General features: G+C 55.2%; 1 protein-coding gene across 1 annotated transcript in view; it reads left to right on the top strand.

Moving 5' to 3' along the window:
* Positions 1-20643, top strand: part of C5H6orf132 (chromosome 5 C6orf132 homolog) — a 29872-nt gene extending 9229 nt beyond the window's left edge. Inside the window, exons 2-6 of the mRNA XM_087817240.1 lie at positions 1487-1593; positions 14290-14365; positions 16424-18003; positions 18094-19523; positions 20144-20643. Of these exons, the coding sequence (XP_087673366.1) occupies positions 1487-1593; positions 14290-14365; positions 16424-18003; positions 18094-19523; positions 20144-20261 (3311 nt within the window). The 3' untranslated portion in view covers positions 20262-20643. The remainder of the gene's footprint in view (positions 1-1486; positions 1594-14289; positions 14366-16423; positions 18004-18093; positions 19524-20143) is intronic.
* Positions 20644-26917: the final 6274 nt, after the last annotated feature.

The following is a 26917-nucleotide window of genomic DNA, read 5'->3' as shown; positions in this document are numbered from 1 at the left end:
TCCCACCCCCCTGCCCCACCCCCCACTCTTGGTCTCCAGCCTCAGGCATGGAGCCTGGCAGCCAGGACTGAGGAATCCTGTCTGCCTGTCCATGCAGCGGGCTGAGCAGCCCTGGGAGCTGGAGCGTCCTGGGATGTGGGGAGCACATGGGAAACTGGCCCTTTTGAGAGATGGGGAGTCTTTTAAATGCACTGGTTGACTCTCTGCCTGGTAGGGCAGCAGACAGGGGACTCTGCACCCTTTCCCAGGACGTTCCCAGGAGTTTCATGTCACATTCAAAGCCCAGATTGTCACGTAGAGGGCGATGGCTGTACAGGTAGGAAATGGGGACGAATGTATTCTGATCCCAGGACCTCCCTGACAAGCTGGGTCTCTTTTGAATAAATTATTTAATTTTCTTGAACTTTTTTTCTAAAGTCATGTGCAAGGGGGAAAGTAATCACCATTCCTTTAATGCTTCAGATAGTAAGGTTCCGATCAATTGGGATTTTAACCTTTCTTCTCTTTCCCCTTTGGCCGAAAGAGAAACTCTCTCGTGGCCTAGTTAAGTGGACGTGAGGCCTCCTTGCTTGCGAGTGACATAGTAGGAGGCCCACAGTGATCCCTGCCTCTAGGAGGTGACAGTGTGAACCTGAGATGGGATGTGAAATTCTTATCACTGTGTGTAAAGGGTCATGAGAAAGATTGGTTGAGAAAGTGTGGATGGCTCCTCACACCCTCCCCGTGGCTGTAGAAACAGCTTGGCGCACACGCCCAGTAACTGGAGGAAGATCCTGTGTCATCTCTGTCAGTCTCTTACTGACTTGAGCACTTACTATGTGCTGGCCACACTTACTCCTCACAACAATCCTATAAGGTTGACACTGTTATCACTCCCATTGTACACATGGGAAAACTGAGGCCAGAGAGGTTAAGGGACACAGCCAGTCAGTGGCAGAGCTAGGATGTGGACCCTACTGCCAGCTCTTTCTGATCTGCCCTCAAACACAGCCATGCACACAACCATTGGTGGATTGGGGACTGGAGGAGTCCAGAAGGTGGGCGCTGGCCCACTGGGGGCAGCAGGTGGCCCCATCGACTCTGCTTGTCCCAGATTAGAAATTCAAACACTTGAGAGAAAAGCCGGCTTGTTTCCCTCCTTCTCTCTGAGATAAGCTTTAGCTGGGGCCTTGGCCTAGCTCCCAGAGCCCCAAAAGGAGGAACGACTTGTGGGGGTGAGGGCTTAAGACCTGGAGAGGCTGGATCAGGAGAGAGATGGCTGCTGGGAGCTGAGAGCCCCACGAATGCTGTAGAAGACCCCAAGAAACCACCCCCTGAAGTCCCTCCCAATCCTGCCCCATTAGCACCCCCCATCTGTAGGATATGAGTTAAGTGGCCAACTGCAGGGCCTGGCTTTCCCTACTAGAAACTGCAGGGCAAATTAAACCCAGTGGCCAACATGCCTTTGATCTCCAGCTCACCATCCCCCCTCACTTATCTCCTCTAGATGGGATCTATTATGGAGACAATCGGTTTGACACGGTGAGCGAGTCGGGAACAGCCACCCTGAAAGCTCGGCCAAGAGTTCGGCCCCTACTGACCTTCCTTCCACTGGTGAGTACGATTCTGCTCTGGGGTCTGAGGGTCTGCTCTGGACAGGTCAGATCAGCTACCACGGAGGAGGAAGAACCACCTGCCCTGGGCTAATGGACATCAGCCTCACCCTCTGTCCATTCACTTCCCTCCTGATGCCAACCCAGGGTGGCTACTGGGAGGAGGCATGGCTGAGACTCACAGGCAAGGCTGGGATTAGGGGTGTCAGCTCCTCCAGTTGAAACCCAGGGAGAGGTAATGGGGAACTTGTGTGCAGAGGCAGTGCAGTGGTGGGTACCTCCAGCTAAGCAGGGTTCATATTCCACAATCATTGGTGGCTGCTCCGTGCCAGGCCCTGCATTAGATGCCGGGATGCGGAGATGACTGAGCCAGCATCGCTGCTCTCAAGGCAGGTCAGCACGAGTGAATAAACAGACTATGAGAACATGGGCCAGAGCAGGACCAGCTGATTCAGCAATAGGGGTGGTCAAGGAGGGCTTCCTGGAAGAGGTGACATCTGAGCTGTCTCAAAGGACAAAGAGCAGTCACCCTTGAGAAAAGAACATTTGGGACAGATTTTTGTGTGGGTCTGAAAGTGCAAAAAAACAAAAACTCCCTTCTGGAGCCTGCGGCGGGCTCTTGTTCTTTGGCAATGGAGACAGCTCTGTGACTGGTTCTGTTTACTGTGACGGGAGTCCCTGCGTGTTCCAGGACACCCTAGACCAGCACTGTCCTATAGAACCATCATGGGAGCCTCACATGTAATTTTTAACTGTCTGGTAGCTACCTTAAAAGAAATAGGTAAAATTAATTTTTATAACATATTTTACTTAACCCGATGTGTTTAAAAGATTATAATTTCAACATTTAGTCAATGTGAAAAATACCAGAGACATTTTACGTTCTTTTTCCACACTAAGTCTTTAAAATCTGGTGTATTGCCCTCAGGCCACACACGTCCCACTTCTGATTAGAGCCGTTTTAAGTGCTCAGCAGCCACGTGTGGCCACAGCTACTGTGCTGGACAGCCCAGGTCTAGAGCCTCAAGAGCCAGCCCCATAAATTCTAGGTTCACTCCTGTCTGTCGGATGGGTCCTGGTTGGGACAGTACCTGGAGTCCATGAGGGTTTGCACCACCTAGACTGACAACACACCAAATCCGGGTCTGAATTCCCAGGGCCTGTTAGACCTCAGGCACCCACACCTTGGCCCTTGGCACCGGCAGCTTCTGCCCAGCACTGCCTGACCCAACTACCTTTCTCTCTCCATCACCAAGTATTTTTCTGGTTTATCCAACCTCACCAACCAGACCCTGAGGTTCTAGATGGGCTAGACTGAACCTTACGTTCTCCTTGCTGTATCCCCAAGGCCTCTCTGTGGAGGGCTGAGCACACAGACCTGGAAATACGTTAAATAATTTATTTTCTGCTTATAAAAACAATGCTTAGATATTATAGACAAACACAGAAAGTATACCACCACCAACAAAAAGGTATAAAGCAAGTGAGTCAGCCCCTACTTTTGTTTCCAGAGGTGCATAAACTGTTACGGGGTCATTGCATCCAGAAATGCGGACTAAATCATTTTCTATTGCTGGAGGTAATTAGATTCTCTCCTCTCACGCACCCCCAGCACACATACTCAGGTCACAGAGGTGTGGGCCCAGGGCTGACACACCCGTACCTGTTCTGGTTGTTAAAATATTGGAATAAATGGCTGTTGCCCCTTGAGTGGCTCCTGCTGTCCTGGTTTCTCCCCCAGATCTGAACCAGCAACTAAAGCAAAGGTTAATGTGGCACAGCTGAGTTTATTCCAATTGGCTGGCATCCTGTATGCCCTCCACACTTTGTGACCAGGGCAAGTCCCGGCCTTTCTGCTCTCCTCAATTCTAGTTTGGACACTCTGGTTAGGTCTAGTTTGGGCCAACCAGGGCCTGACTCAGGGGCTGTGCAGACCCCAGTCAGGTGGCCCCTGGAGGGGGCTTGGCCGGCTGGTCATGCCTGGCATTCTGAGGCCGCCTTCTAGGAGGGGTCCTTCCAGGCAAGCCTCAGAGCCAGCGCCAGGGCATGGGACCGTCCCCCCAGCACACTCACACCCCCTCACTGGTGAGTGCCGGAGGATGAACGCATGGAGAACTGCCAGCTCAAAGGGGTCCACACTAGCCTCATTTTACAGAGGCAGGAACTGAACCCCAAAGGGGAAGTTCGCCCCATGCCTCGGTGCCGGGTGAACGGGGAAAGGCAGGTGGAGAGGCTGCCACCATCCCAGGAGTGTGTCAGTCAACAGAGCCGCCCTCTCAGGAACGTGCTGTCATTAATCCCCACTTTACAGATGGAGAAAGTGAAGCACAGAGTGTGGCACTAACATGTTTAAGGTCACACAGCGCTTAAGTGGCAGAGCTGGGGTTTGAACCCCTACGGCCAGGCTCCAGGGTCCAAGTTCTATTGGGGCCATCCTACTCTCCCTCCCCCACTATCTAGGAGCCTTATCTTCCTCCTAGCACCAGCCTGCAGAACTACCTGCATCTCCTGTCTGCCTCTGTCCCCTGTCCAGCACCTGGACCTGCCGGCATCACGGTCTCTTGCCCCTTTTGGGTCAGACCCTTTGAGTCCATGGTGAGGCTCTGGGCCACGTACGTGCGACGTTGCTTACAGTTTCAGCAGGGGTCTCTCAGGCCCCCAGAAGCGCTTCTATGAGGCACCTTTAGATGAGGAACGCTGACCTGATGGCCCATATCCCCGGGACATCCTGACTTAGGTAACAAGACACAGAGCAGCCCCAAAATCTTTCATCACCTGTTCCTGGGTTGAGGAGAATCTGACTCCTCTCCCTTAGGCTCTGGGCCAGGTCCTTTGCCTTCTTCCAGCTGGGGCAGGAGGCCGGGAGAATGAGAGGCAAGAAGACAGAGTGCGGGTGTGGTTCCCGCACATACACGCTCCCACACCCGTCCCCCGGCCCCTCCAAGTCAGGGTGGGTGGGGAGGGGCACTGTCCTAACCAGCCCGGCCTCGCCCCTCCCTGGCCTCCCTTCCCACCCGGGGAAGCCCAGCAAGGCCGTGCTCTTCCTGAGCTGCCTGGACCTGGGCCCTCTCCCGCAGGCTGCTGCTGGCAGCCTCCCCCCGAGCCTGCAGAGGGACGGGCGGAGGAGGGGGCAAGATCGGGGTCAGGACAGCAGCAGGTGCTCTGCCCCTCCCTGCGGCTCCCTCGCCCTGGTGGAGGTGGGAGTCAGAAGGCTAAGAAATGCTCTCTCGGGGTCCAGCAGCATAGGCCAGAAGGACCTCGGGATCCCTCGTGACTGGCTTGGGACCCCCGCTGACCCTCGGGTAGCTGGCACCAGTCCCTGCTCTTCACCCACGCGAGGGTCTCCCCTGCTGTGACTTTCTGTGTTAAAGTAGCTCCCAAGCGAGGGCAGGAGGCGCGGGCGGCTCTCTGGAGGCCCCCAGAGAAGCCGGGCCCCTCGACACAAGGGCCATTCCCAGAGCTCTGCTTCCACTTCTGGGAAGGGCAGTGTTCCAGTCACCAGAGTCACCCCACTTCCTGCTCGGAGAGCTCTGAGGAACTGGGTTACAGTCGCCAAGCTTCACAGCTGGGGAGGCCCTCGGTGCCCATCTGGATGAGAAAACGGGGGCCCCGGGAGCAGAGGGTCCCGCCCCTCACACGGCTCAATGAGGCAGCCATGGGACCCGAGCTCAGGTCTCCTCTCAGGCTAGTCCTGTCTACACCACGTGGGCCTGGGCTGAGGCAGGGGGAGGCTCCTTTCTCCCCACTCACTTCTCCTTCCAAGGGGAAGTCCGGCCCAGGGCTCAAGCCAGAGCCTGTCCACAGCTTTCAGAGCTGAGTCGGTAGAACAGCCGGTCGTGGGAGGGTTATGTTTCTCTCCGGGGTTCCCTCTTGCCCTCCCCAGGTCTGAATGAAACCATCCCCAGGGTGATACATCTGAGGAATTAAAAATTAAGTGCCAATGTGGCAAGTATGGGGAAACTGGCCAGACAGGTCCCCAGGGGTGCCCCGGGCAGTGAGAGCTCCCTGGTCACCCCACCCTCTGAGTCAGGCAGGCCTGGCGGTGCCGGGGAGGTGTCAGGCTGGGCTCGGGGCAGGCCCCCACCTGCTCTGGACCCCTGCCTGGAAGCTCAGAGAGACAGTCTCTCCTTTCCGCTCCACCCCTGCTGCCAGAGCTCGTCTCTGAACTTGGCCCAGGCTCCCTCTGGGGCTGGTGTCGGAGCGCCCTAAGTTAGCTGGGCAGGGCGATAGTCATTATTGACTTCTGACAGATTCATGTGGCTCACGTTGGCTGGAAGGGTTGTGGGTGAGGGAGCTCTGTGTGCTCATGTGGGAAACACTCATAAACATGCTCATGAACTTGAACTCCGCGTGTTCATGTTAGAAACCTGCAGGCAGTGTACAGATGGAGCTCCCCTCTTCCCACCTGGCTCCTTCCCGGGCAGTGAGGGCCTCCGCCTGAACCTCCCGAGCTCCATCCGCACCCTCCTCACCCTCACCCACATCAGCCACCCCTGGGCTCAGGGGTGTGCGCCCCAAGCTTGGGCTGCCCTCGGAAGGTGTAACCAGGGAAGAACCTCCAGTGGGCTCAGGGCCATCTAAGCAGGGAACTCTGGGGCCTTGGTACCTGTCAGGGTCAAGAAAGGGAGAGAGGTAGGTTCCGAGGGCATGCCCCCTGGACGCCTGGACCCCTTGCCCTGTGGGGGACCAGAGCAGGGCCCTCTGCAGCATACAGTCCAGGGCAGGGCCCAGGTACTCCGGGTCTAAAAGCAGTTCTGGGGTGGCAGGCAGGTCCATAGGAGAACGGTCTCATTGGTGGGATTCTTCTCTGGCCCCCAGGAGTAGGTATGAGCTGTGTCAGAGGATGAGGCTGGGGCAGGGGAGCAACTGGGCTCCTTTATAGAATGCCCACTGGTTGCCGATTTCAGAGAAGCTCCTCTGTTGGGCACACAGACCCCCTACCCTCCCACTCCCCAGCAAAGCGAAAACCTCTGGCTGGGCTTCCCACAGCTGGAGACCTGGTGCCTGAACAGGTTTCTTTGTGGCTTTCACTCTGGGGTCCCATCCCCCTGCTCCCCAGCCTACAGTAGTGCCCCCAACCATGTCCAGCTCTAACTCTAGCTCAGGGTCATCTCCCTCACCCCCTGCAGCTACGCGCCCCGCCCGGAGGTGCCCCAACCAGGCTCCAGGAGGAATCGGGTGCGGAAGTTTGCATTCCACAACGAGTAGCTAAGACTCAGAGCTGGCCTGTGCCCAAGGTCAACCATGCGTTGCCCATTAGCCCAGCCCTGGTGACCCACCTTGAGGTTTGGCTGGGTTTTGAGGAATCCCAGGCATGAGGATGTGTGTCCCAGGCATGAGGTGGCCAAGGGGGCAGAGCTGGGGCCATCAGCAGAGTGAGCCCTGCCCCCTGAGCCTTGGTGGAGCAGCAGGGAGTTAGCAGCTGGCTCTGACCCTCTAAAACTTTAAGGGGGAGCCCAACCTCAACATCAAATAGTGTTTTCCTCCCTTCCTCCTTCCTTCCTTTCCTTCTCCCTTCTCTTCAACGCTGAGATGTTTGTAGTCAAAAGGGCAGTAGCGGATTGATTCCCTGCGACCTGACCCTGACCGTGGGGAAGCACCATCTCTTCGGATGCGTGTGCCCAGAGCTCAGACCACTGTTGCCCCACTGAGCTTTTTTAGGACCTGGGGGAGGAGAGCCGAGCCCAGGGGAAATGGCCTTTCTTGAGCGCTAACTCTGCAGCATGTCTTCAGGCGTGTGGCAGCATACGAGGAAGGTGGGATTGTCCCCATTTTACAGATGAAAAAACTGAGCCTCAGAAGGTGAGGGAGGGGCACATTTATTGATCACAGACCGCGTCAGATACTCCCTACGATTTGGGACAATGAGTTGAACTGAGACTGCCAATCTAGCCTACCTGACTCCAAAGTTCATGTTCTTTTCACTTGATCTCAAGAATTTAAAAAAAAAAGTCACTATTGTATTGGGTAATTTTTTAATTATGAAGGAAACAGAAGTTCATTGTTAAGAACCTAGAAACAGATGAGTATAAGGAAGAAAATAAATATAAATATTCTTGGAAAGGCACCCTGTCCCTAACTTCCCCTAATCATTGCTGGTAACGTTTGTTATAGTAGGCTGTGGTGGCTTTGAAAGGGCTGCTGGGCTGAGCTGGGAGCTGCCTGTGTCCCTCTGTGAGGTGAATGAGGTGACCCATGATCTTAGCTTCTGGGCGTTGTCAGGTGTGGGGACAAGGAAGGGCTGAGGCCCAGTTTCGTGGGGAGTGCCCCACCCGGCAGGGCCAGGGCTGGACTCTGCCCCTGGTGTTGAGCAAGGGCTGCTCGTGGGCCTCGGGCAGGGAGAGGTGTGGCCATGGCCCGCTGCCCACTGGCCCGCTGGGGGGCCCACAGAGGCTCATTTGCATGTTCTCAGTTGGTTTCCTTGCCCACAGGTGGGTGCACCTCTCTCTCGGTGTGGGGCTGCCACCCCTGAAAGGTCACAGCCCCCTCCCCCGAGCGAGTTCGAGGTGCACGCCAACCCCTGCAGGGAGCACTGGGTCTATCCCTCTCCCAGGGCAGGTGCGCGAGGGTGGGGCACAGCCAGCCCTGGGACTGGCCGCAGCAGTCGGAGTCCCGTGTGTGAAGCCAGCGGTGACCTCAGGCCCAGCCCTGCCCGCTTGGCCTCACCTTGAGGCTTCAGGAACTCCTCCCAGCTGTCCTCCTGTCCCCCACCTGCTCCTTTCCCTCTCTGGAGGCAGAGAATAATCCGGAGACAATGACAGATTCTATCCCAGCTCCCTGTCATCAAGGGCTGGCCCGGAGTGTCCAGGCCACTGCCCACATGGCATAGGTGAGCTGAGTCACAGAGAAGACCCCTATGGGCTAGCTAGAGTCACAGAGCACCGTGGTTGAAGGGATCCTTAGAGAGCGTTTACAGCGGGGCAAGGTGGCCCAGAGAGAGAGGTGACTTCGCTCCCTGTTAATGGGTGATGGGGCTGGCACCAGAACACAGGCTGTCCGCCTCTCTGTCCTGCGTTCTTTCTATCACTCATTCATTCATCTGGGAAGTTATTCGCTCAACAAACATTTGTTGAATTGCCTGTCTGCGCCAGGCATGTACAAAGAATTGGCCGTCACCCACAAGCGGGCTGGGCTGGGGCAGCGAAGACTACTGTCATCTGCCATAGGCTCAGTTTTTTCTGGAGGAAGAGTGTGGGGACAGTACTGTAGTGGTGGAGAGGGCAAACTCTGAGGTTCCAAAGTTGGCCCTGCCACTTACTAGCTGTGTGACCTTGGGCAGTGTACTTAGCCTCTCTCTGCCTCAGCTTCATCTCTAAAATAAAAACAATAACCTGACTCTTAGGGTTACCCAATAACCTGGGCTGCTACATGTGAAGTCCTCAGAAAGGTGCCTAGCACATAATAGGCTCCTAATCCATGTCAGCTGTAATGATAATGCACACAGGTAAGGAACACACAGGGAAGAGAAATTAAGTCAGGCTGCCCCGGCCCAGCCCACCTGTGGGTCTAGTGATGGCCGATTCTTTATACATGCCTGCCACAGACTGGCAATTTAGCAAATGTTTGCTGAGTGAATAACTTCCCTGATGAGTGAATGAGTGATAGAAAGAACACAGGACAGAGAGGCGGACGACCTGTGTTCTGTCACTAAGGAGGGTTTTATGATAAGCTGGGTGTGTGGTTGATGACCAGGCTGGAAAGATAATGATATATAAGATAGTGATATATAACTAGCTATGGGTCCTTGGGCAAGTCACTTAACCTCTCTGTGCCTCAATTTCCTCATATGCTAAGTGGAGGTGGCAATAATGCATCTATCTCATTGGGTCATTGCGAAAAGTGAGTTAAGAAATGGAAAATGCAGAAAGAGTACCTGGTTCAGTGAGTCCTAGGAAAACAGCAGCTGTTATTACTGTTAAGATTGAGAGTATCGGAGGGGTGGAAGGAAGAGGGCACGTGAGGTGCTAATGACCAATGGATGGAAAAGCTCTAAGTTTCCCCCCACACTTTCTCTCTCAATATTCTTGTCATTGCTTTGTTTAACTTTTTCAGATTGTAAGATTGGTTGGGCATTGTCCCGAGCACCAAAAGATTGTGTGTTTGATTCCTGGTCAGGGCATATGCTGGGGATCAGACTCAATCCCAGTAGGCGGTGTGCAGGAGGCAGCTGATTGATGTTCGCTCTCACATCGATGTTTCTCTCTCCCTCTCCTTTCCTCTCGCTCTAAAAATCAATAAAAAATATTTTTTAAAAATTGTAAGATACACATAACATAATATTTACCATTTTAACCAGTTTTAAATGTACAGTTCAGTGGCATTAAGTAACTTTTTCTCTCCAACCAACCCTAACATGCAAAAAAGCTGCAGGAGTGGCTCAAAGAACTTCTAGAGCCTTCGCCCAGATTCACTGAGCTCTGCCATAGTCGCTCCCTTCCTCACTCGACAGACACACACAGTGTTTTCCCTGAACCCCTGAGGAGTAAGTTGAGACACGTCCCTTTACTCCTAAGTACTTCAGCGTGCGCTACCTAAGAGCAGAGACTTCTCTGTCCAACTATCAACTCCAGGAATTTAACGTCGATGTGACACTATTATCTAACACACCTTAATATATATTCAATTACTGCCCACCATCCCATTGATGTCCTTCATGGCACACCCCTCCTCCCATCCAGGATCCAATCCAGGATCATGCATGGCACTTGGGTGCCACCTCCAAGCCTCTTCTTTCCTCAGTTCTCTGAGGCTCAGAGGCAGGTCGGGAAATTCAGCACCCGCGCGGGTGGATGCTATCTGCACCTGCGCATTTGCGCACTGAACCAGGTCACCACTGAGCAGCGCGCCCCATGCCAGCTGCCTCTGTCCTGTGGCGAGTGAGGGGACCTCACCTTCTGGGTCTGTTTTTTTAGGACTAACTTCTTTTTTTTAATTACTCCTCGCCCTTGGTTATTTTTTCCATTGATTTTTAGAGAAAGTGGGAGGGCGCAGAGTGGGGAGAGAGAGAGACAGAGAAACATGGATGTGAGAGAGACACACTGATTGGTTGCCTCCCGCACACACCTCAACCAGAGCCCAGAGCTGGGAGCAAACCTGCAACCCAGGTATGTGCCCTTGACCGGGATTTGAACCCATGACCCTTCATTGTGCAGCCTGATGCTCTAACCGCTGAACCACACTGGCCAGGGCTCTAGGACTAATTTAAAAATGAATTTGTATTTGCCTTCTCTGAATACACAGGCTGGAAGTAGGAACAGCTAAATGAGCCACCAGAGCCTGCGTGGCACAAGTGGGATGGAGCAGGGCCAGCGGGAGCTTGGAGATGTGGGGCTGTGTTCAGTTCAGTCCTGAGGCCCCTGGAAGGAGGAGCCCCAAGGGTGGTGGGCGGGGGAGTGCCACAGCACCTCAAGCATGTGGTGGGGCAGCGGGTACATCCTGGGGCCTCTTGTATTTGGGGACCTGGAAAAGCCTGAGCTCCACCTGGTCAGCTGCTCCAAGGCTGCCCAAGAGACAGACCTCCATCCTGCGGTCTTGGGGATCTAATGCGTTTGCAGAGTCTTTCGGATCGAAGCATGGGTGAGCAGTATTGCCTCCAGCCCATAAGGTTCCTCCACACAGAACTGTACTTAAGCACTCGGGGTGCCACAGAAGGTGCTTCCAGGACTCCAGGCAGCTTAGTGCTGCTTTTCAGTGTTTCCCCCTTTGTGGGGGCGAGGACTGGATGACATGATCCTTCACCCAGCACTGATTTCCTGGGTTAGGAATATTATCTCGCTTGATTCTCAGAATGACCCTGCAAAGTCGGAAATATTATCTCCATCTTATAAGTGAGGAAAATGGCTCTTGGTGATTTGTAGAGAAGGTAAGTTGGGAGGCCTAGGTTTGCACTCTGGCCCTGTTAGGGGATTTGAAGTAACATAGGTAAAGCGCTCAGTATAGTGCTGGCACACGGTAGGTACAGAAATGAGAGTTTAACTTCACCGTCCCCACCCCGCCTCACCACTGCTCATGGACATCACACTGCGGGCAAATTCAAAACATGAATTTTGATGCGAAGTCCCCAAGTCTTTCTACTGTCCAGATATGTTCAAAAGTGTAACCAGAGATCTCAACCTGGCTTTCGAAGGTCTGGCCTCCACCTCATCAAAATCAGTGTATGCATCCTCAATGGATGTGATTAGACATGGCTGGTGGGTGAGTGTGCATACGAGTGTGCACTGATGGGCTTGCGCTATACCTGCCCGGGGTCAGAATCACTGGGTTTGAGAGGTGTCGAGAGCAGGTGTTTAGTGGCCGTGCGCATCAAGTAGAGGCAGAAAAGGAGACCAGATGATGATGAGGTCATTCCAGCTGCATAATCCTTTAAGAATAAGATGTTGCCCAGTTGGTGTGGCTCAGTGGTTGAGCGTCAGCCCATGGACCTGGAGGTCACGGTTCGATTCCTGGTTGGGGCACATGCCCAGGTATCAGGCTCGATCCCCAGTAGGGGGCGCACAGGAGGCAGCCGATCGATGATTCTCTCTCATCATTCATGTTTCTCTCTCTCTCTCTCCCCCCCCCTAAATCAATTAAAAAAAACAAACATACTTTTTTTAAAAGAAGGTGTTTGTTGCCCCCAAATGACCAAAGAGTAATTTTGAGATGACCCTTGGTAACCCAGTATCTTGTAGATATTTCTGAAACATCAACCTGCATCCCCCTTCTTGTATATTAAGCCATAAAGCTTAGAGAGTTGGTGCCACCAGCCCATGAGCGTGTAGCCTGGTGTGACTGGGGTCGTGTATAGAGCACAGTGCAAGGGGTATTGTCGTTAGAAATGGACGAGAAGAGGCTCACAGCCTGAGCAACACCAGCGTCGGGATGGCCGGGAACCAGATGAGGGGGTGGAAGGATGGCGGGGGGAATCGGTCAGGCACGCAGGGTGGGAATAACAGGTGAGCGGGAAATAAAAGTTGGCCGGGAAGTGGGAGGCCAGCTTGTTAGGGACCTTGGAAGCTGCCGCGAAGTGCTCTCCACTCTTCAAATGACAGGTGTGAGGACTTTGTTGACATATGGAAATGTGTGTTTGGAGAAAAAAGCAAAATGCAAAATAGTATGTACAAACCAACAGCTGTGCAAACACACCCGCCTGTGAGGCTTAGCGATCAGGAGGCACCGCAGGGGGGAAAGCTCCGGCTCGCCTTTCCACCCTTTTATTTTCTCTCCCTCCCTGATGGAAACCGAGAGGGAGCAGGAGGCCAGGCTGTGGGGTCCGGTTTGGACTTGTGGACGCCCACTGGAGTCATGCCGATTTTTTGTTGGTTCTGTTTAGTTTTGTCTTAATTGAAATATAATTCATACACAGTTGATTCTCATTACTTGTGGATCCTAAATTTGGAAATTCACCAACTCACTAAAATTTATTTGCTACCTCAAAATCAATACTTGAGATGCTTTGGACATGCAGAGGTAGGAGGGTAAAAATTTCAGTCACCGGCCCTGGCCAGTGTGGCTCAGTTGGCTGAGTGTCTTCCATGCACCAATAGGTCATCATTTCACTTCCCACCCAGGGCACATACCCAGGTTTGGGGCTCAGTTCCCAGTAGGGGGTGTGTAGGAGGCAGCAGATCAATGTTTCTCTCTCATCAATGTTTCTCTCTCTCTCCCTCTCCCTTCCTCTCTCTTTAAAATCAATAAAAACATATTTTTTTAAAAGTCCAGCCCCTGATGCACACATTCCCCGCTGAGGTTGAATAAGACCACACTTTGCTTCCTGTCTCAGCCCTCCTGCTGTAAGCAGCGCCCTTTTCTGTCTCGTGTCCTGCCTTCTGTATCTCTGTGCTTTTTGTTGGCGATTTCACTGTTTCCCATGGCCCCCAAGGTAGTGCCGAAGCGCTGTCTAAGGCCCCTGAGGGCAGGAGGGCTGTGTTGTGCCCCAGGGAGAAAATACATGTGTGAGATAAGCTCCTTTCAGACTTGAGTTATAGTGCTGTTGGCCACAAGTTCAGTGTTAATGAGTCAACAGTGTACATGAAACAAGGTGTCTCTAAACAGAAACACACCTAAACAAAGTTATGTGTGGATCGGTTGATGAAAACTATAGCTGAGGTTTGCAGGAACCTAATCTTGTATTTCCCTCGGGGCAGCTTTACAGACCACATTGCCATGAATAGCAAAAGCCAACTGTGTCATAAAATTCACCCTGTGAAATGAGCCCTCACCCGGACGGGTGTGGCTCAGCGGTTGAGAGTCGACCTAGGATCCAGGCAATCGGGGTTCGATTCCCAGTCAGGGCACATGCCCGGGTTGGGGGCTCGCTCTCCAGTCAGGGGCACACAGGAGGCAGCCGATCAATGACTCTCTCATCATTGATGTTTCTCTCTCTCCCTCTCCCTTCTTCTCTCTGAAATCAATAAAGATAAAGAAAAAAGGAAAGAAAGAGAAGGAAGGAAGGGAGGGAGGGAGGGAGGGAGGGAGGGAGGGAGGGAGGGAGGGAGGGAGGGAGGGAGGGAGGGAGGAAGGAGGGAGGGAAGGAGGGAAGGAGGGAGGGAGGGAGGGAAGGAGGGAAGGAAGGAAGGAAGGACCCCTCGATACTTCAGTATATTCACAAGGCTGCACACCCGTCACCATCACAGCAGGAAAACGGCCTCACACAGTAGCAAGTTAGGGATTACCTGTCCATCTTTCCTTGTCCCCTCATCTCTCTGCTCTCTTCCAGAATGCCCAGGAGAACCATGGCCTGGCTGTGCCCACCCCCTCTGTCCCAGAAGACTTTGCAGACAAAGAAGTGACAGGTAAGAAGACCCTGGGCTTGGGGCTTGTCCACCTTTCTTTCCTCTTTAGGCCCAAGGATCTGGCCCACCTCCCCAGCTGGTGATAAAACTGGGGTCCCCAGGCTGCTTGGCTACTGGCTGCAGTGGGTGGGGGTTGAGCCAGGGCTGGGTAAGGCGTACTTCCAGAGGGCTAAGGATGGTGCGGGGCCAAGGCCAGAGCAGGAACAAGGGCAGCATGAAGTGGGAGAAAGAACCCTGGAGTCCGACAGGCCTCGCAGACCTGGCTTTGGATCCCAGGGCCCCTACACATTAGCTTTGCTCCCTTGGGCAAATCACTTAACCCCTGACACCTGTGTATCAAATGAGCCATGGAGAAGACAGCTCCAGTGCCACTAGAGTAATGAAGTGCTGGATGGGATACAAGTCACTTCTTGTCATACCTCTTGCTCAAAATCTGCCAAAGACTTTCCATGTCACTCAAAGGAAAGGTTCTTGACAGGCCTGGCAGAATCTGGCCTCACCTGGACTCAAGGCCTGCTTTCTTCCCTGGCTCGCACTCCTCCAGCCAGTCCACTCTCCTTGCTGCTCCTTCAATACCCAGGCGCATCTCCACCCCAGGGCCTTTGCACTGCACTTCTCTCTGCCTGGGCTGTTCTACTCCTGGACATATGGACGGCTCTCTCCCCTACTCCTGCCCTCTTGGCTCAAATGTCACCTTCTCAGAGAGGTCTTCTCTGATCACTGTTCACACTGCACCTCCAGCACCCCTCCTGGGTTTTTCCCTCATATTACTCATCCTCTAATGGTAATAATTGACTAATGGTCTGTCTCATTGTCCCATTATAACATAACATCCAAAGGACTAGGATTTCTACTAATTTTTGGGTTTTGTTTGTGTGTTTTTTACTGCTGTATCCCAGCTCCTAACACTTGGGATGTTAGAATGTCAATGAATGTTGCTTCTCCCCTCCCCACTCCCTTCTGTTCTTTGTAATGAAGTCCGGTAGCTGGAAGAGCCCTTCAGAGCTGCACACTCCCCAGTTTGTTATGCTCTGTGCTAGGAACAAGAAGGAGGGAGAAAAAGGGATGCCGCTAAGAGAGAAGCAACCAGGATATCCTGGCTGTCTGCAACTTTAGGGAGAAGCTGGGACTGGTTCAAGAAGGGCATGTGAGCTGCTGGCCCCTGTGTACCCAGCATCTCTCTAGTGCCAGGCTGTCCTGACACCTTCTTTCTACACCCCCCCATTCCATCCCACAGTCCAGGGCATGTTCCAGAAGCTGGGCTCTTGGCAGATTTGGGGTCTGCAGGAAACAGGAGTTACTCATACAAATTGTTCCCTCCAAACTTTCATCTAAACTTCCTTGCTGAAGTCTCCAAGCCCATACCTTCAATCCATGACTTCTTCTCTCTTCCTTTCCCTGTCTGTCTTACACAGTCTGAAACATCAAGCACAGGTGGTAGTAATCAATAGTAATCACTATTCATTAAGTGACTACTCTGGGCTTCGCACCATGATACGCGCGCCCTTTACACTGATTTACATGAATTCTCTTATTTAATCCTCACAACAGCTTTAAGAGGTAAGCACTGATAGTATGCCCATTTTAGAGATGATAAAACTGAGGCTCAGCCAGGTTAATTAGTGTGTCCAAGGTCACACATCTGATAAGTGGTAGGGCTGGGATTTGAACTCGGGTCTTTCTGGCTTTGTAAGAAACAGATGGTACCCTCAAAGTGGGTAACTGAAGAGAGTTCAATAAAGGGATGATATACCAGAGTGTGAGCAGGGAGGGGAGGGCGGAACATGACTCTCGGGAGCCAGTGGAGAATATTCAGTATAGTCTTCAGAGGCTAGGCCAGGGACAGGCAGGCATCCTTCCCTAGAAAGAAGAGGGTCACTCCCAGGACAGCTCAAGAGACTGGAGACATTGTTGCTCCCTCACTTGGTGCTCAAGAAGAAAGGCATGAGCCTGGCCAGGCACTTTCTTGGTTGCCCACCCCATGTGCCCTGGGCACACAGAGATTGCCAGGGCTGGTTGGCCTTACGCCTCCTCATCTTTGTGTCTCCTTCCTTCCAGGTACCAGCTCACTAGTCAATGGCAACCTCCGACTCTACAGCTCTGTGGGTGACCTCAGGCCGGGGCAGTATGGCCAGGACCCACCCATCCCCCCACCTCCTCCAGGCCCTGCCCCAGGGCCACCCTCAGGGCCACCCCCAGATACCTCGAAACCTCAAGGGGAGCCCCCACCACCACCTCCACCTCTACCTTCCAAGGCTTCCCCGCCACCTGCCCTGCTGCTGGAACCCCCACCCCCACCCAACATGGCCCCACCTCCACCTCCAGTATCAGGGGCCCTATCCCCCCCATCCACACCCACCCCTCCTGATTTCATCCCCCCTGCCCCACCCTTGGCCTTTGTAGCCCCACCCCCACCCCCTATGCCAGCCCCAGCACCCCCAGCTCCAGTGTCTCCTCACACTATGAGGACTCACCTCTTTCCCCCTGCGGGTGTCACCAAGTGGAAATCAGAGGTAGTGCTGAATGGCAAGCAGCCAGAGGCCCCCAGAACCAGCCCCCCCCGGAGCCCTGCCGAGCCAAAGGGGAGCCCCCTGGAACCTAAATCAGAGGCCCACCTCACCTTCCCCCGTTCATTCAAGGTGCCTCCCCCAACCCCAGTCAGGACGTCATCCATCCCGGTTCAGGAAGCACAAGGGGCTCCTCCAGAGGAGGAAGGGGCCACCAAGAAGGCCCCTAGTCGACTCCCACTGCCTCCCAGCTTCCACATCCGCCCCGCATCCCAGGTCTACCCGGATAGGGCCCCTGAACCAGATCGCCTCGGGGAGCTCAGGACTGTGGCACCTGCCAGCCCCAGGCTGAGCCAGTCCCAGACCAGGAGAAATGAACAAGCTGAGACTCCACCCCCAGCCTCTCCCCTGCCCCTTCCCACACCCCCGTCCCTTCCCTCCCCCCAGCTCCCTCCCCCAGCACCCCCACTCCCTCCTCCAGCACCCCCACTCCCTCCTCCAGCACCCCCACTTCCCCCAGCTGCCCCTCCTTTGCCCTCTGCTGAGAAGGCAGCCCCACCACCTGCTAGGTTTATAAAAAGCCCCAAATCCAGCCCTCCTGCTCCCAAACCCAACCCCCCCAGCCCAGAGGACACAGAGTCTTCAGAGCCTGTGGACTGGCGGGATCCCAGCCAGATGGCAAAGCTTCGCAGCGAGCTGGCAGCCTACCTCTTTGGCTCCAAGAGAGAGGACCGATGCACCAGTCACAGGCCAGGCCCAACGGCGGCCTCTCAGGGAAAGGAGGGCGAGAAGGGCCCCAGCCTGCCAGAGAAGGAGATCCCCGCAAGTGATCCTGAGAAGAGTCCCTGTCCAGACAGAGAGGCGACCGCTAGCCTGCCCCTGCCTCCTGTGGACTACGTCCCCCAAGACTCCCCAACTCTCAGTGTCCAGCAGATCCGCAATGAGCTGGAGGCGCGGCTTTCCTCATCAGCAGAGAAGGAATCCAAGCCCAGCATAGGGTCTCTGCCTCCTAAACCTCGGCTAGAAGGGGGAAGAATCACTGAAAACAAAGCTGATAAAGGCCAATTTTCCAAGCCTGTGGCCAAAAATATGCCACCACTATCCACCCCCCTTCTGCCAACGACACCACACCAGTCCAAGGCTGTGCCTGGGCCAGCCACACCACCCAAAGCTGCGCCTGGGCCAGCCACACCACCCAAGGCTGCGCCTGTTACAGCCACACCACCCAAGGCTGCGCCTGTTACAGCCACAAGTGGGCCAGCCACACCACCCAAGGCTGCGCCTGGGCCAGCCACACCATCTGCAGCCACAGCTCTGCCCACCACATCATTCCAACTGAGAGCAGAGAAGAACCTAGTCCCAGCTGAGCAGCGGAAGAAACCAGAACCTCAAGAAAATGCCGCGCCTTCCCAGCTGGAGGCAGAAGGGCGCCCCTCAGAGGCCAGTAAGCCTCCTACACAAGGAGCCCTCTCATCTCCAGCCCTCCCACCAAAGATGTCCCCAGGCAAAGAAGTGGCATTTCTCTACAAGCCCCACAGCAGCCAGAACAGCCCCAGCAGGGAGGTTGCGGTGGTGATGCCCACCATGGCCAGAGGAGAGGCTGCAGGGTCAGGGGAGCCTGTGGAGGCGAAGGAGCCCCAGGGGCTGCCAGCCAGACCCCCCTCCTCAGCCCAGCCTGCTGACGAAGTGCTCAGACACCCGGTGACCGGGGAGGTGGTGGAGCGGGGCTCCCCCATGGCCCTGCTCCTTGCAGCCAGGCAGAGGGCACAGAAGGGGCGGTCTCGAGGGGCTGGCCTGGACCGGTCCTCCCTGCCAGGGAGTCTCCGGGGCCAGCCCCAGGCAGGCTCTGACACCATCTTCCTCAGGGACGGCCAGCCCAACTCCTTCACTGTGGTCCCCAAGCTATCCACAGAGGCTAAGAACCCCCAGCCGGCCTCCTCAGCACAGCCCGCCCTGCCCAGCCCCTGGAAGGCCCAGCGGGGCAGAGACCCGGAGGACACGGAGCCAAGCCGAGGGCACAACTGGACCAAGGTGGAGCCCCAGGCCCCCGCGTCCTGGGGAAGGTCAGCGCCCTCGGGCCTCGCCCAGGGCCGCCTGCTGCCCAAGTCCTTCTCGTCGCCTTCTTCTCCTTCCTACAAGAGCGAGGAGGAGAAGTTCAGCTTCGAGGTGATCCCGCCACCGCCGGAGTTCAGCAACGACCCTGAGCCTCCAGCCCCGGCCCTGCAGTACCGGGGCCGCCGGGGCTCCCCTCCCTGGATCAAGTTCTCAGACTTGGGGCTGTCCCTGGACGCGCGCCCCGCGGCCTCGGCGCGCTGGCCGGCGGCTGAGCGCTACTCGGGGGCCGGGGGCCTGGAGCGCTTCTCGGGCGGGGGCCGCTCGCTCATCAAGAAGCGCCTGTACGTCGGGGAGCCGCCCCGCGGCCCCGCGCTGTCCCGCGGCGGCTCGGGCCGCAGCCTGAGCTCCCCCAACTGCTTCGGGCCGCAGCCCGGGGGCCGCGACGTGCGGCGGGTCAACTCGGCGGGCCGGGCGCCCCCCGGCGGCCTGCGAGCGCGCAGGATGTCCCTGGAGGGCGCCACCCGCGGAGACGCCAAGTACCCAGCTCCGGGCAAAGCGCCCGGCGGCGACCACGTCCTCGCCGCGGCTACGGGCAGGTGAGCTGGAGGGAGGGCGCTGGAGGGAGCGCGGGGGGCGGCCAGGGGAGGCGGGGGCACTGCGCGGGGGCCAGGCCTCCGCCGTCAGTCTGGGGCACGTTTGGTGGGTGCCCTTCCCTCTGGCTCTCAGGACCGAGAGAAAGGGGCGGAGGCGCACTGCACCTGCAGAGGGCGCTCCCCTCACCCGCTTCCTCTCTCCCTGGATGGTCTCCAGTTCTCGCTTTCCCCGAGCTCCTGCCTCCCCCACCAGGTCCCCCTCTTCTCCCTGCCCTACCCCACCCCAGTCCCAGGGCTTCAGGCTAAGTGTGGGGTGGAGAGAAATCTGAGTGGTCCTTGGGTGCCGAGATTCTCGAACCACACAGAAGATCCAGAGCCAGGCTGAGGGAAGGGCTCTGAGTAGAAGCGTATTAGGTAGTGCTCTGTGGCCCCCGGGGCCTGGACTGGAGGGGGAGCCCTGAGTCTGCTGAATCAATACTGGGCTCCCACCTGAGTTGATAAGCCCAGGGCTTATGGGGCAGAAACCACAGCGCTGAGTGCATCTTTTCCACTTATGCCCTGGGGGGAACTGTTGGTTAACCAGCTGCAAAGAGTCACCTCACTTCTCTTCTGCTCCCCACCAGGTCTCCCCGCAGCAACCCCCACTATGGAAGCCCCATCAACACGTTCACCGTGAGGCCTGGGACCCGCCATCCCATCTCCTACGTCTACCCAGGCGCCCATCGGAATGCCCTATCTTGAGCCCAGGGTTCTGGCAGCTCTACTCCAAGGGGTCGGATCTGGGCACTTTCATGCGGGTGGGAGGGGTACAGCAGGAGTTAGGGAGCCTGACTCAGACAGAGGAGCCTTTGTTCCCCGAAGATAGATGGACAACAAGCGAGAAGCAGTGGCCTGAGTGAGACTGAGAGTGGGCCTGTGTTTCCCAGGGTGTGTGGACTGCCTGCGGATGGGGTGGGAGGGGAGGAGGGAGCAGAGGAGGTGCCTTTGACGGCCTGGAGCCTGGGTTTCTGCTATCTGGTACTATTTGCTTTAGCAAGGCTTATTTAAAGCAGTTTTACAAGCACGGCCTACTGAGCGGGTTCTAAAAACAAGGGGTGGGGCATTCAATCAGAATGGGGACACATCTTGGGGTGGCTGCGATGGCCTGTTGTGTGGGTAGGGGTGCGGGGCACCATAGGTTGCTCTCTCCAGCCTCTGACAGTCCACCAGTTGCCACCCCAAGAGGTGATTCCGGGGGTTCCTAGCATAAAAGGTGGGACCAGGAATGTGCCTACACAACATGTCAGGTACCAGATAGTGCTTTGCATTGATTGGCCAAGGGCAGGGGTGAGGGGTTGATGGTTCATCTCGCTCCGGCCCTGGCCTTTAGCTGTAGGGAGGCCTAGAGAGGGAAGCCTTGGCAAGTTTGGAGTGGGAGACGGAGAATAAGGCTTACTTTTCTACTTAGACCCAGGCAGCTGTGATTTGGGGATTGGGCTCAAGGAGCCAGAAGGCTGAGGCTCAATAGCAAAAGCCTTCTGTAGCCAGGTCCCATCAGGGATTTGGAGAGGGCATTGTTCTCAGCTACTCCCAACCCCAGTACTACAGGTACCCAATATTATTGAAGCCTTAAAATGTATAGCCAAGATGCTGCAAGGCCTTGGAGAGTGGGAGGTGGCAGAGATGGGATATGTGACCTGAGAGATCTTTGCTGCCGACAGGAATGTTTGGGGAAGTGAAGAGAGGAAGGACTGGGCCAGTTCAGAGCAGGGGACCTATCAGTAAGGTGGCCATTCGTCCTTTACAATTTATGTGTGTTTTCCAGTGAATTAGATCCCTTCCACGTTCATAAAAGTCCTGGTTTGGATGCCAAACATCAGGAAACAATATTCCTTGGTGTGTCTTCCCTGCCTTCAGGTCTTGGTGGGCCGAAGTCCCCGGACCAGGCCAATGCAAGCTGCCTGGTGAGGAGCGAGGGCAGGGAGTGGCCCACCTCAGAGGAGCAAGCTGGGATGGGCAGCAAGGAAGCAGTTCCCTTTGGGGGCAAGATGGTGGACTTTTATGATTTGTGATGACCTACCGAGGTACCAGTTTATGGGAACAGCAGGTGAGCCACTTGAGAAAGGGAGTGTAGGAGCAGGCAGGCACCCTGACAGGGCAGGATCTGGTTACTCGTGTTCAAGAAGCGAACCCTACCCCAACACCGTCACTGGCTCTGTATGTATATATGTATTTTCCCTGTACATGTTTTATAAAAGAGTTCACTAATTTATCTGCTGTGTTAAGGCTTGACGGGTGGGGCAGTGCTCGCAGCTGTAGATTGCTCTGGGGTGAGTGGGAAGGACTGGCTTTCACTTGGCTTGAGAAATAAACAGGCCGGTTTGTACTGGCCTCCAGCTCTGTGGCTGCGGATTGATGACTTGGAGCTACTGGGGTGCAGTGAGAGGTTGGGGAAGGCTGAGCACAGGATGGTGTCTGAACTAACGGGTGAGCCATTTTGCTGGGCCCAAACATTCTCTTCTGACCCTTAGGTTCTCCTGTTCTCCAAATCCATCCAGGGAAGGAGCAGAGCTGAAGTCTGGCGATAAGAAACTGTGTCCTTAAGCAAGTCTCTTTGACTCTCTGAACCTCAGTTTCTTCTTTTATACACCAGGCACGATAATACCTACCTCATAAGGCTGTTGTGAAGATTGGGGACAGTCATGAATTCACTTAACAAGTATTTGAGTGACTACTAGGTGTCAGGCACTATGCTTAGCATGGAGATACAGCATTCGATACACTGACATGACTCCCACCCATGGCAAGATTATAGCCTATCAGAGGAGAGGGGATGAAAAGAGCACACAGAGGGAACAGGGAATGTGAGGATAACTGGTGAAGGGGGAGGAGTGGGTTTACTTTAACCAGGTAGTCAGGGAAGGCCTCTTGACATTTATGGTGACATTTATGCCAATTTAGGCAAAGCATCCAGCACATGTCTGGGATTCAGCTGTTGCTCAATAAATTACATCATTGGGCGATGACTACTTTACACTTGTGTATGGCCTTTCACAGTTTTCCGTAAAGCTTTGACATGGTATCTTCAACTTTTCCAAAAGAAGAAATGGGAACCAGAGAAGTCATCTCAAGATGGTGTCAGGGGGAGGGTCATGTCTCCTACTCTGAGTCCTTTTTCAGGAAAGGGGGGGTTGTTGGGAAAGGGGGACTGGGAGGGTGACTCACGGATTCAGCTTCCAGGAAGGGTCTTGTAGGCCCCCACCCCCACCCTGGGGCCTCCTCTTCCTCCTGTCCCACCATCCCCCGCCCCCCACCGAGCTGTCCTTATCCCGGTAACAGAATGAGGACAGCTCTGGCTGGTGTGGTTCAGTGGTTAGAGCATCGGCCTGCACACCAAAGGGTCACAGGTTCAATTCCTAGTCAAGGGCACATACCTCCTGGGTTGCTGGTCCGATCCCCGCCCAGGTCAGGGAGCGTGCAGGAGGCAACCAATTGATGTGTCTCTCACATCAACGTTTCTCTCTCTTCCCCCTTCCACTCTCCAAAAAATCAATGGAAAACATCCTCGGGATTAACAACAACAAAAATGAGCACAGGGCCCCTACTCCCAATAGGGCTTGGACTCCACTTCTGGCTGCTGTCCCCTCCCTGATCCCTAACTCTGCTTTCCCCCCACCTGGCCTGGAGCGGCAGCAGGGAGTAGTGGAGGGGGATCCAGGCCCCACATCTGGCTTTGCCTCTGATGAGCTGTATAAGCCTGGGTCTCAGCTAACTCATCCCAAAAGTGACGGGGATGCCCGGCCGGCATGGCTCAGTGGTTGAGCATCAACCTAGGATCCGGGAGATTGCGGTTCGATTCCGGGTCGGGGCACACGTTGGGATTGAGGGCTTGATCCCCAGGGGGGGAGTGCAGGAGGCAGCCGATCAATGACTCTCATCGTTGATGTTTCTATCTCTCCCTCTCTCTTCCTCTCTCTGAAATCAATAAAGATATATTTACCAAAAAACAAAAAAAAAGTGACGGGGATGACTTGCACTGTGTGGGGGTCTTAAACTTCTTCGGTCCCAGACCTTTCTAAGCGCTATGGGTCCTCGCCCAGAAAGATGCCATCACATGCATTTTTACATATTATTTCAGGCACCATGAAGACCCTCCTAAAATTGGGCTCCGGGGCCCTCACATTGAAAGTGAGGCACCGGTGGTTGTGGTAACCACCCATACCTCACCCTGACAATTTGGAAGGCTCACTCATTCTCCCGTTTATTCACGACAACCCTCTAAAACGTGCCGGGCTTGCAATACCCCTCATTCCAATTTGCTGATGAGAAAACTAAGGCTCTGAGAAGAGGACTGCTCAGACTAGCCCACCTGACCACACTGCGTACTTCATCCCAGCCACCTCCCCCGCAGCTGTGCCCTTTCTCCCCCATTCACCCCTCTCCCCATCAGACCTCCCCCAAATTTTATATCTTTATCAGAGTGGGGGTGGGGGAGGAGACAGCTTGAAGGAGGAGGGTAGAGCCAATAGAAAAGGTTCATGGGGTGGCAGGTGCAGGCTGTGCAGTCTGGATCAGGTTGGCCATGCCTTGGTTTCTGGAACCTTCTCACTGCTCCCTGGCTGTGGCCCAGCCCGGCCTAAAGCAGGGGCAGGTTCTCGACAGGCTGTGCAGGAAGCTTGGGTCCTGCAGTCAGCAATGCGTGAAGGGCCCTGTCCACCCCAGTGGAGGACAGCTTTCCCTGGGCCCCAGTTATTTAAGCCGAGAGGCTTCCTCTCACTCCCGGTGAGCCTTGCGCTCCCTTCTGTGGGAAGATGTCAGGCAGGCCTGCCCCTGCCTGCTCACCCCACCCCCCGCCGCCTGTGGCCGCTTTCATCTCTGCAGCTCAAAGGCAGATCGGCGTCCCATCATTAGTCAGCTGTCCGGATGGGTGGCCACTGATACCTCCCTCGGAGCCCCAGGGATGGCCAGCTGCTGGGGACCTGCTGCTGGGGCTCCGGCCAGGAAAGCGAGAGAAGGCACACATCCGAGAGAGGGGTGGAGACCAAGACGATGCATTCGGAAGGCCCCCTCATTTACCTGGCTCTCCCTGCGGCCCCTGCCCAGTTCTCAGAGCCACACCTCCCGCCCGCCCTGGAGGACGGTTCTCTGATGCCCTCTGTCTTCCAGGCTGGCGCCCTTCCTCCACCCGGTGTCCTTGGTCTCCAGTCTTCCTTCTCTGGTTTCTTCTTCAGAAGACTGAGCTCTACCCCCTTCTCACCTGCACCTGAGCAGCACGTGTCCAACTGCTCCCTGGACATTTCCATGTGGACGCCTGGCCAGCCGCTCAAACTCAGCCTCTCCAAAAGGCATGGCTCTTCTCCCTGTTCCGTCCTATACAATGCGAGACCCCACTATCCCCAAAACTCTCCCTCATCGCTACTTCTGCCCCCTCTGCTTCCTCAAGGCCCAACTTAGATCAAAGATCCTGCAAGAAGCCCCCCCTCAGCCCTGCCCTGCTCAGAGACACCCCCTCCTCCACACCTCTGCACCACTTCCCCTGGCAACTCCTCCCCATTCTTCAGGCTCAGCTCAGACCTCACTCACCCCCTAGGCCACTTCAGCTCCTGTCAAAGGCTCCCACAGCCCCCTGGTCCCCTCCTACTGGGGTTACTTGCTCCCTCTTTTCCTCCCTCAGCTTGTAAGCTCCACAACACAGGGACTGCCTGTGTCATTCATCACAGTATCCCCAGCATCTAGGCTGCTCCTAGCACCAGAAGGTACTGAATGTATGTTTGTTGAATGAATACATGTTAGTATTTAATCAAATACTATTTAAGTTCCTTGAGGGCAAAGATCATGTCTTCCATGGACTAGGGACCACATACCCTCTCATTTCTTGATACGTGTGAACTGATCCAATGCTGGGACTCTCAGATGACACAAAGTTACGGTTTTAGGGATGCGTCTCACATGTTTCTTCATAAAGAGGTCAGGATGCCGTTGGGTGGCTCCTGCCTGGTGGGCTGAAACAGGCCCTCTGAGTGGAGACAGGAGGAGGTGGGAAGTGACGGGACCAGGTGAGGTCATTCCGGTCCTCAAAGAGAGCTTAGAGCGCGGGTCTCAGGCAGCCCTCATATCAAGGCAGGGCCTCTGTGCCCTGGGAGTGAGCCAGCCGCCAGCTCCCCTCTGTGTTCACTGCCCTTTGACCTCTAGTCTTCAATAATGTTATGTGTGCTCTGGCCCATCTCACCTGCACTACAAGAACCAAGGGGAAGCTGATGCCAGGTATGGACCAGAGCATGAAAAGGGACAGCACCTCTGGGCCAGGGTGACAGTGAGTCAGAAGACCTGCTCGCTGTCCCTCCCGACCTGGAGAGCTCTCCCTCAAGAGAAAGGCCTTAGGGTTCCAGGTCTTGTTTTCAGTAAACAGCCAGCTGCTTGCCTGGGTCTCAGCACAGGGGGACCCAGCTGACTTGCTCTTTTCAATTTCCTCCCCCTGTGCTGGATCATTACCCCTGGAGCCCTAACCCCTGAGCAGCTCAGAGCTGGGACACCGCTGACACCCTCTCCGGGGGATGCCCCCTTCTCATTCCTGACAATGGAATTTCTCCAACCTGGCCTTCCACAGACTGAGCCTCCCGATTCACCTTTCCTCACTGCAGAGGTGTAGCTCCTGCCACTTCTTTTCACTGTGACCTGGTCTGTTTTCTGAGCCTTGCGAAGAGGGTTAGGAAGGCTAGTGTTTTCCTCTTTAATGGACTTCCCTGCCCGTGATCTCCCTGCCTTTTGGCTCAGAATTGTCCGGCATTCATTCCAAATACCTAAGGAGAGCGCAAAACTCCACCAGTTCATTTCAGCACTGCAGGGGGTGCTACTCAGTACAAGCCAAGGAGCCAGGCAAGTGCGGGACACACGCACACACACCTGGAATATAAAGCAGGAGAACACAACATTCTCCCGTTCAGGAGACCTGGGTGGCCAGATACAGCAGGGGACTACAGGGGACCTGATGTCTCCAGGGAGAGCGGAGAGAGTGAGGAGTGTGTAACCTGCCCTCACGTCCAGCACCGCAGTCCTTGCTCAAGGGTCCCTGCGTCCCTGTGTGAGCCTAGTGTGTGCATGCGGGGCGGGGCGGGGCTGTAAGCAGCAGGTGGCGCTCTGCTCACAGGTGCCCGTCCTCCAGCTCAGCAGGTGGACTTCAGATTCAGATTCAGATTCAGATTCAGATTCAGATTCAGCTGAGGTGGACACTGCTCCTCCTATGGTCCAGGCAAGGAGCTAAGTGCTGTCTGGCACACCAGTGCTTCTCAAAATTGAGCACTGGAGGGCTGGTCAAACACGGATGCCTGGGACTTGGTCCCAGAGCTCCTGATTCAGTGGGTTTGGGGTGGGGCCCAAGAATTCACATTTCTAACAAGTTCCCAGGTGGGGCGGCCAGT

The sequence above is a fragment of the Miniopterus natalensis genome, chromosome 5 (assembly GCF_054644295.1).
Source record: "Miniopterus natalensis isolate mMinNat1 chromosome 5, mMinNat1.hap1, whole genome shotgun sequence".
Lineage (NCBI taxonomy): Eukaryota > Metazoa > Chordata > Mammalia > Chiroptera > Miniopteridae > Miniopterus > Miniopterus natalensis.
This window is presented reverse-complemented; position numbering and strand designations above follow the sequence as displayed.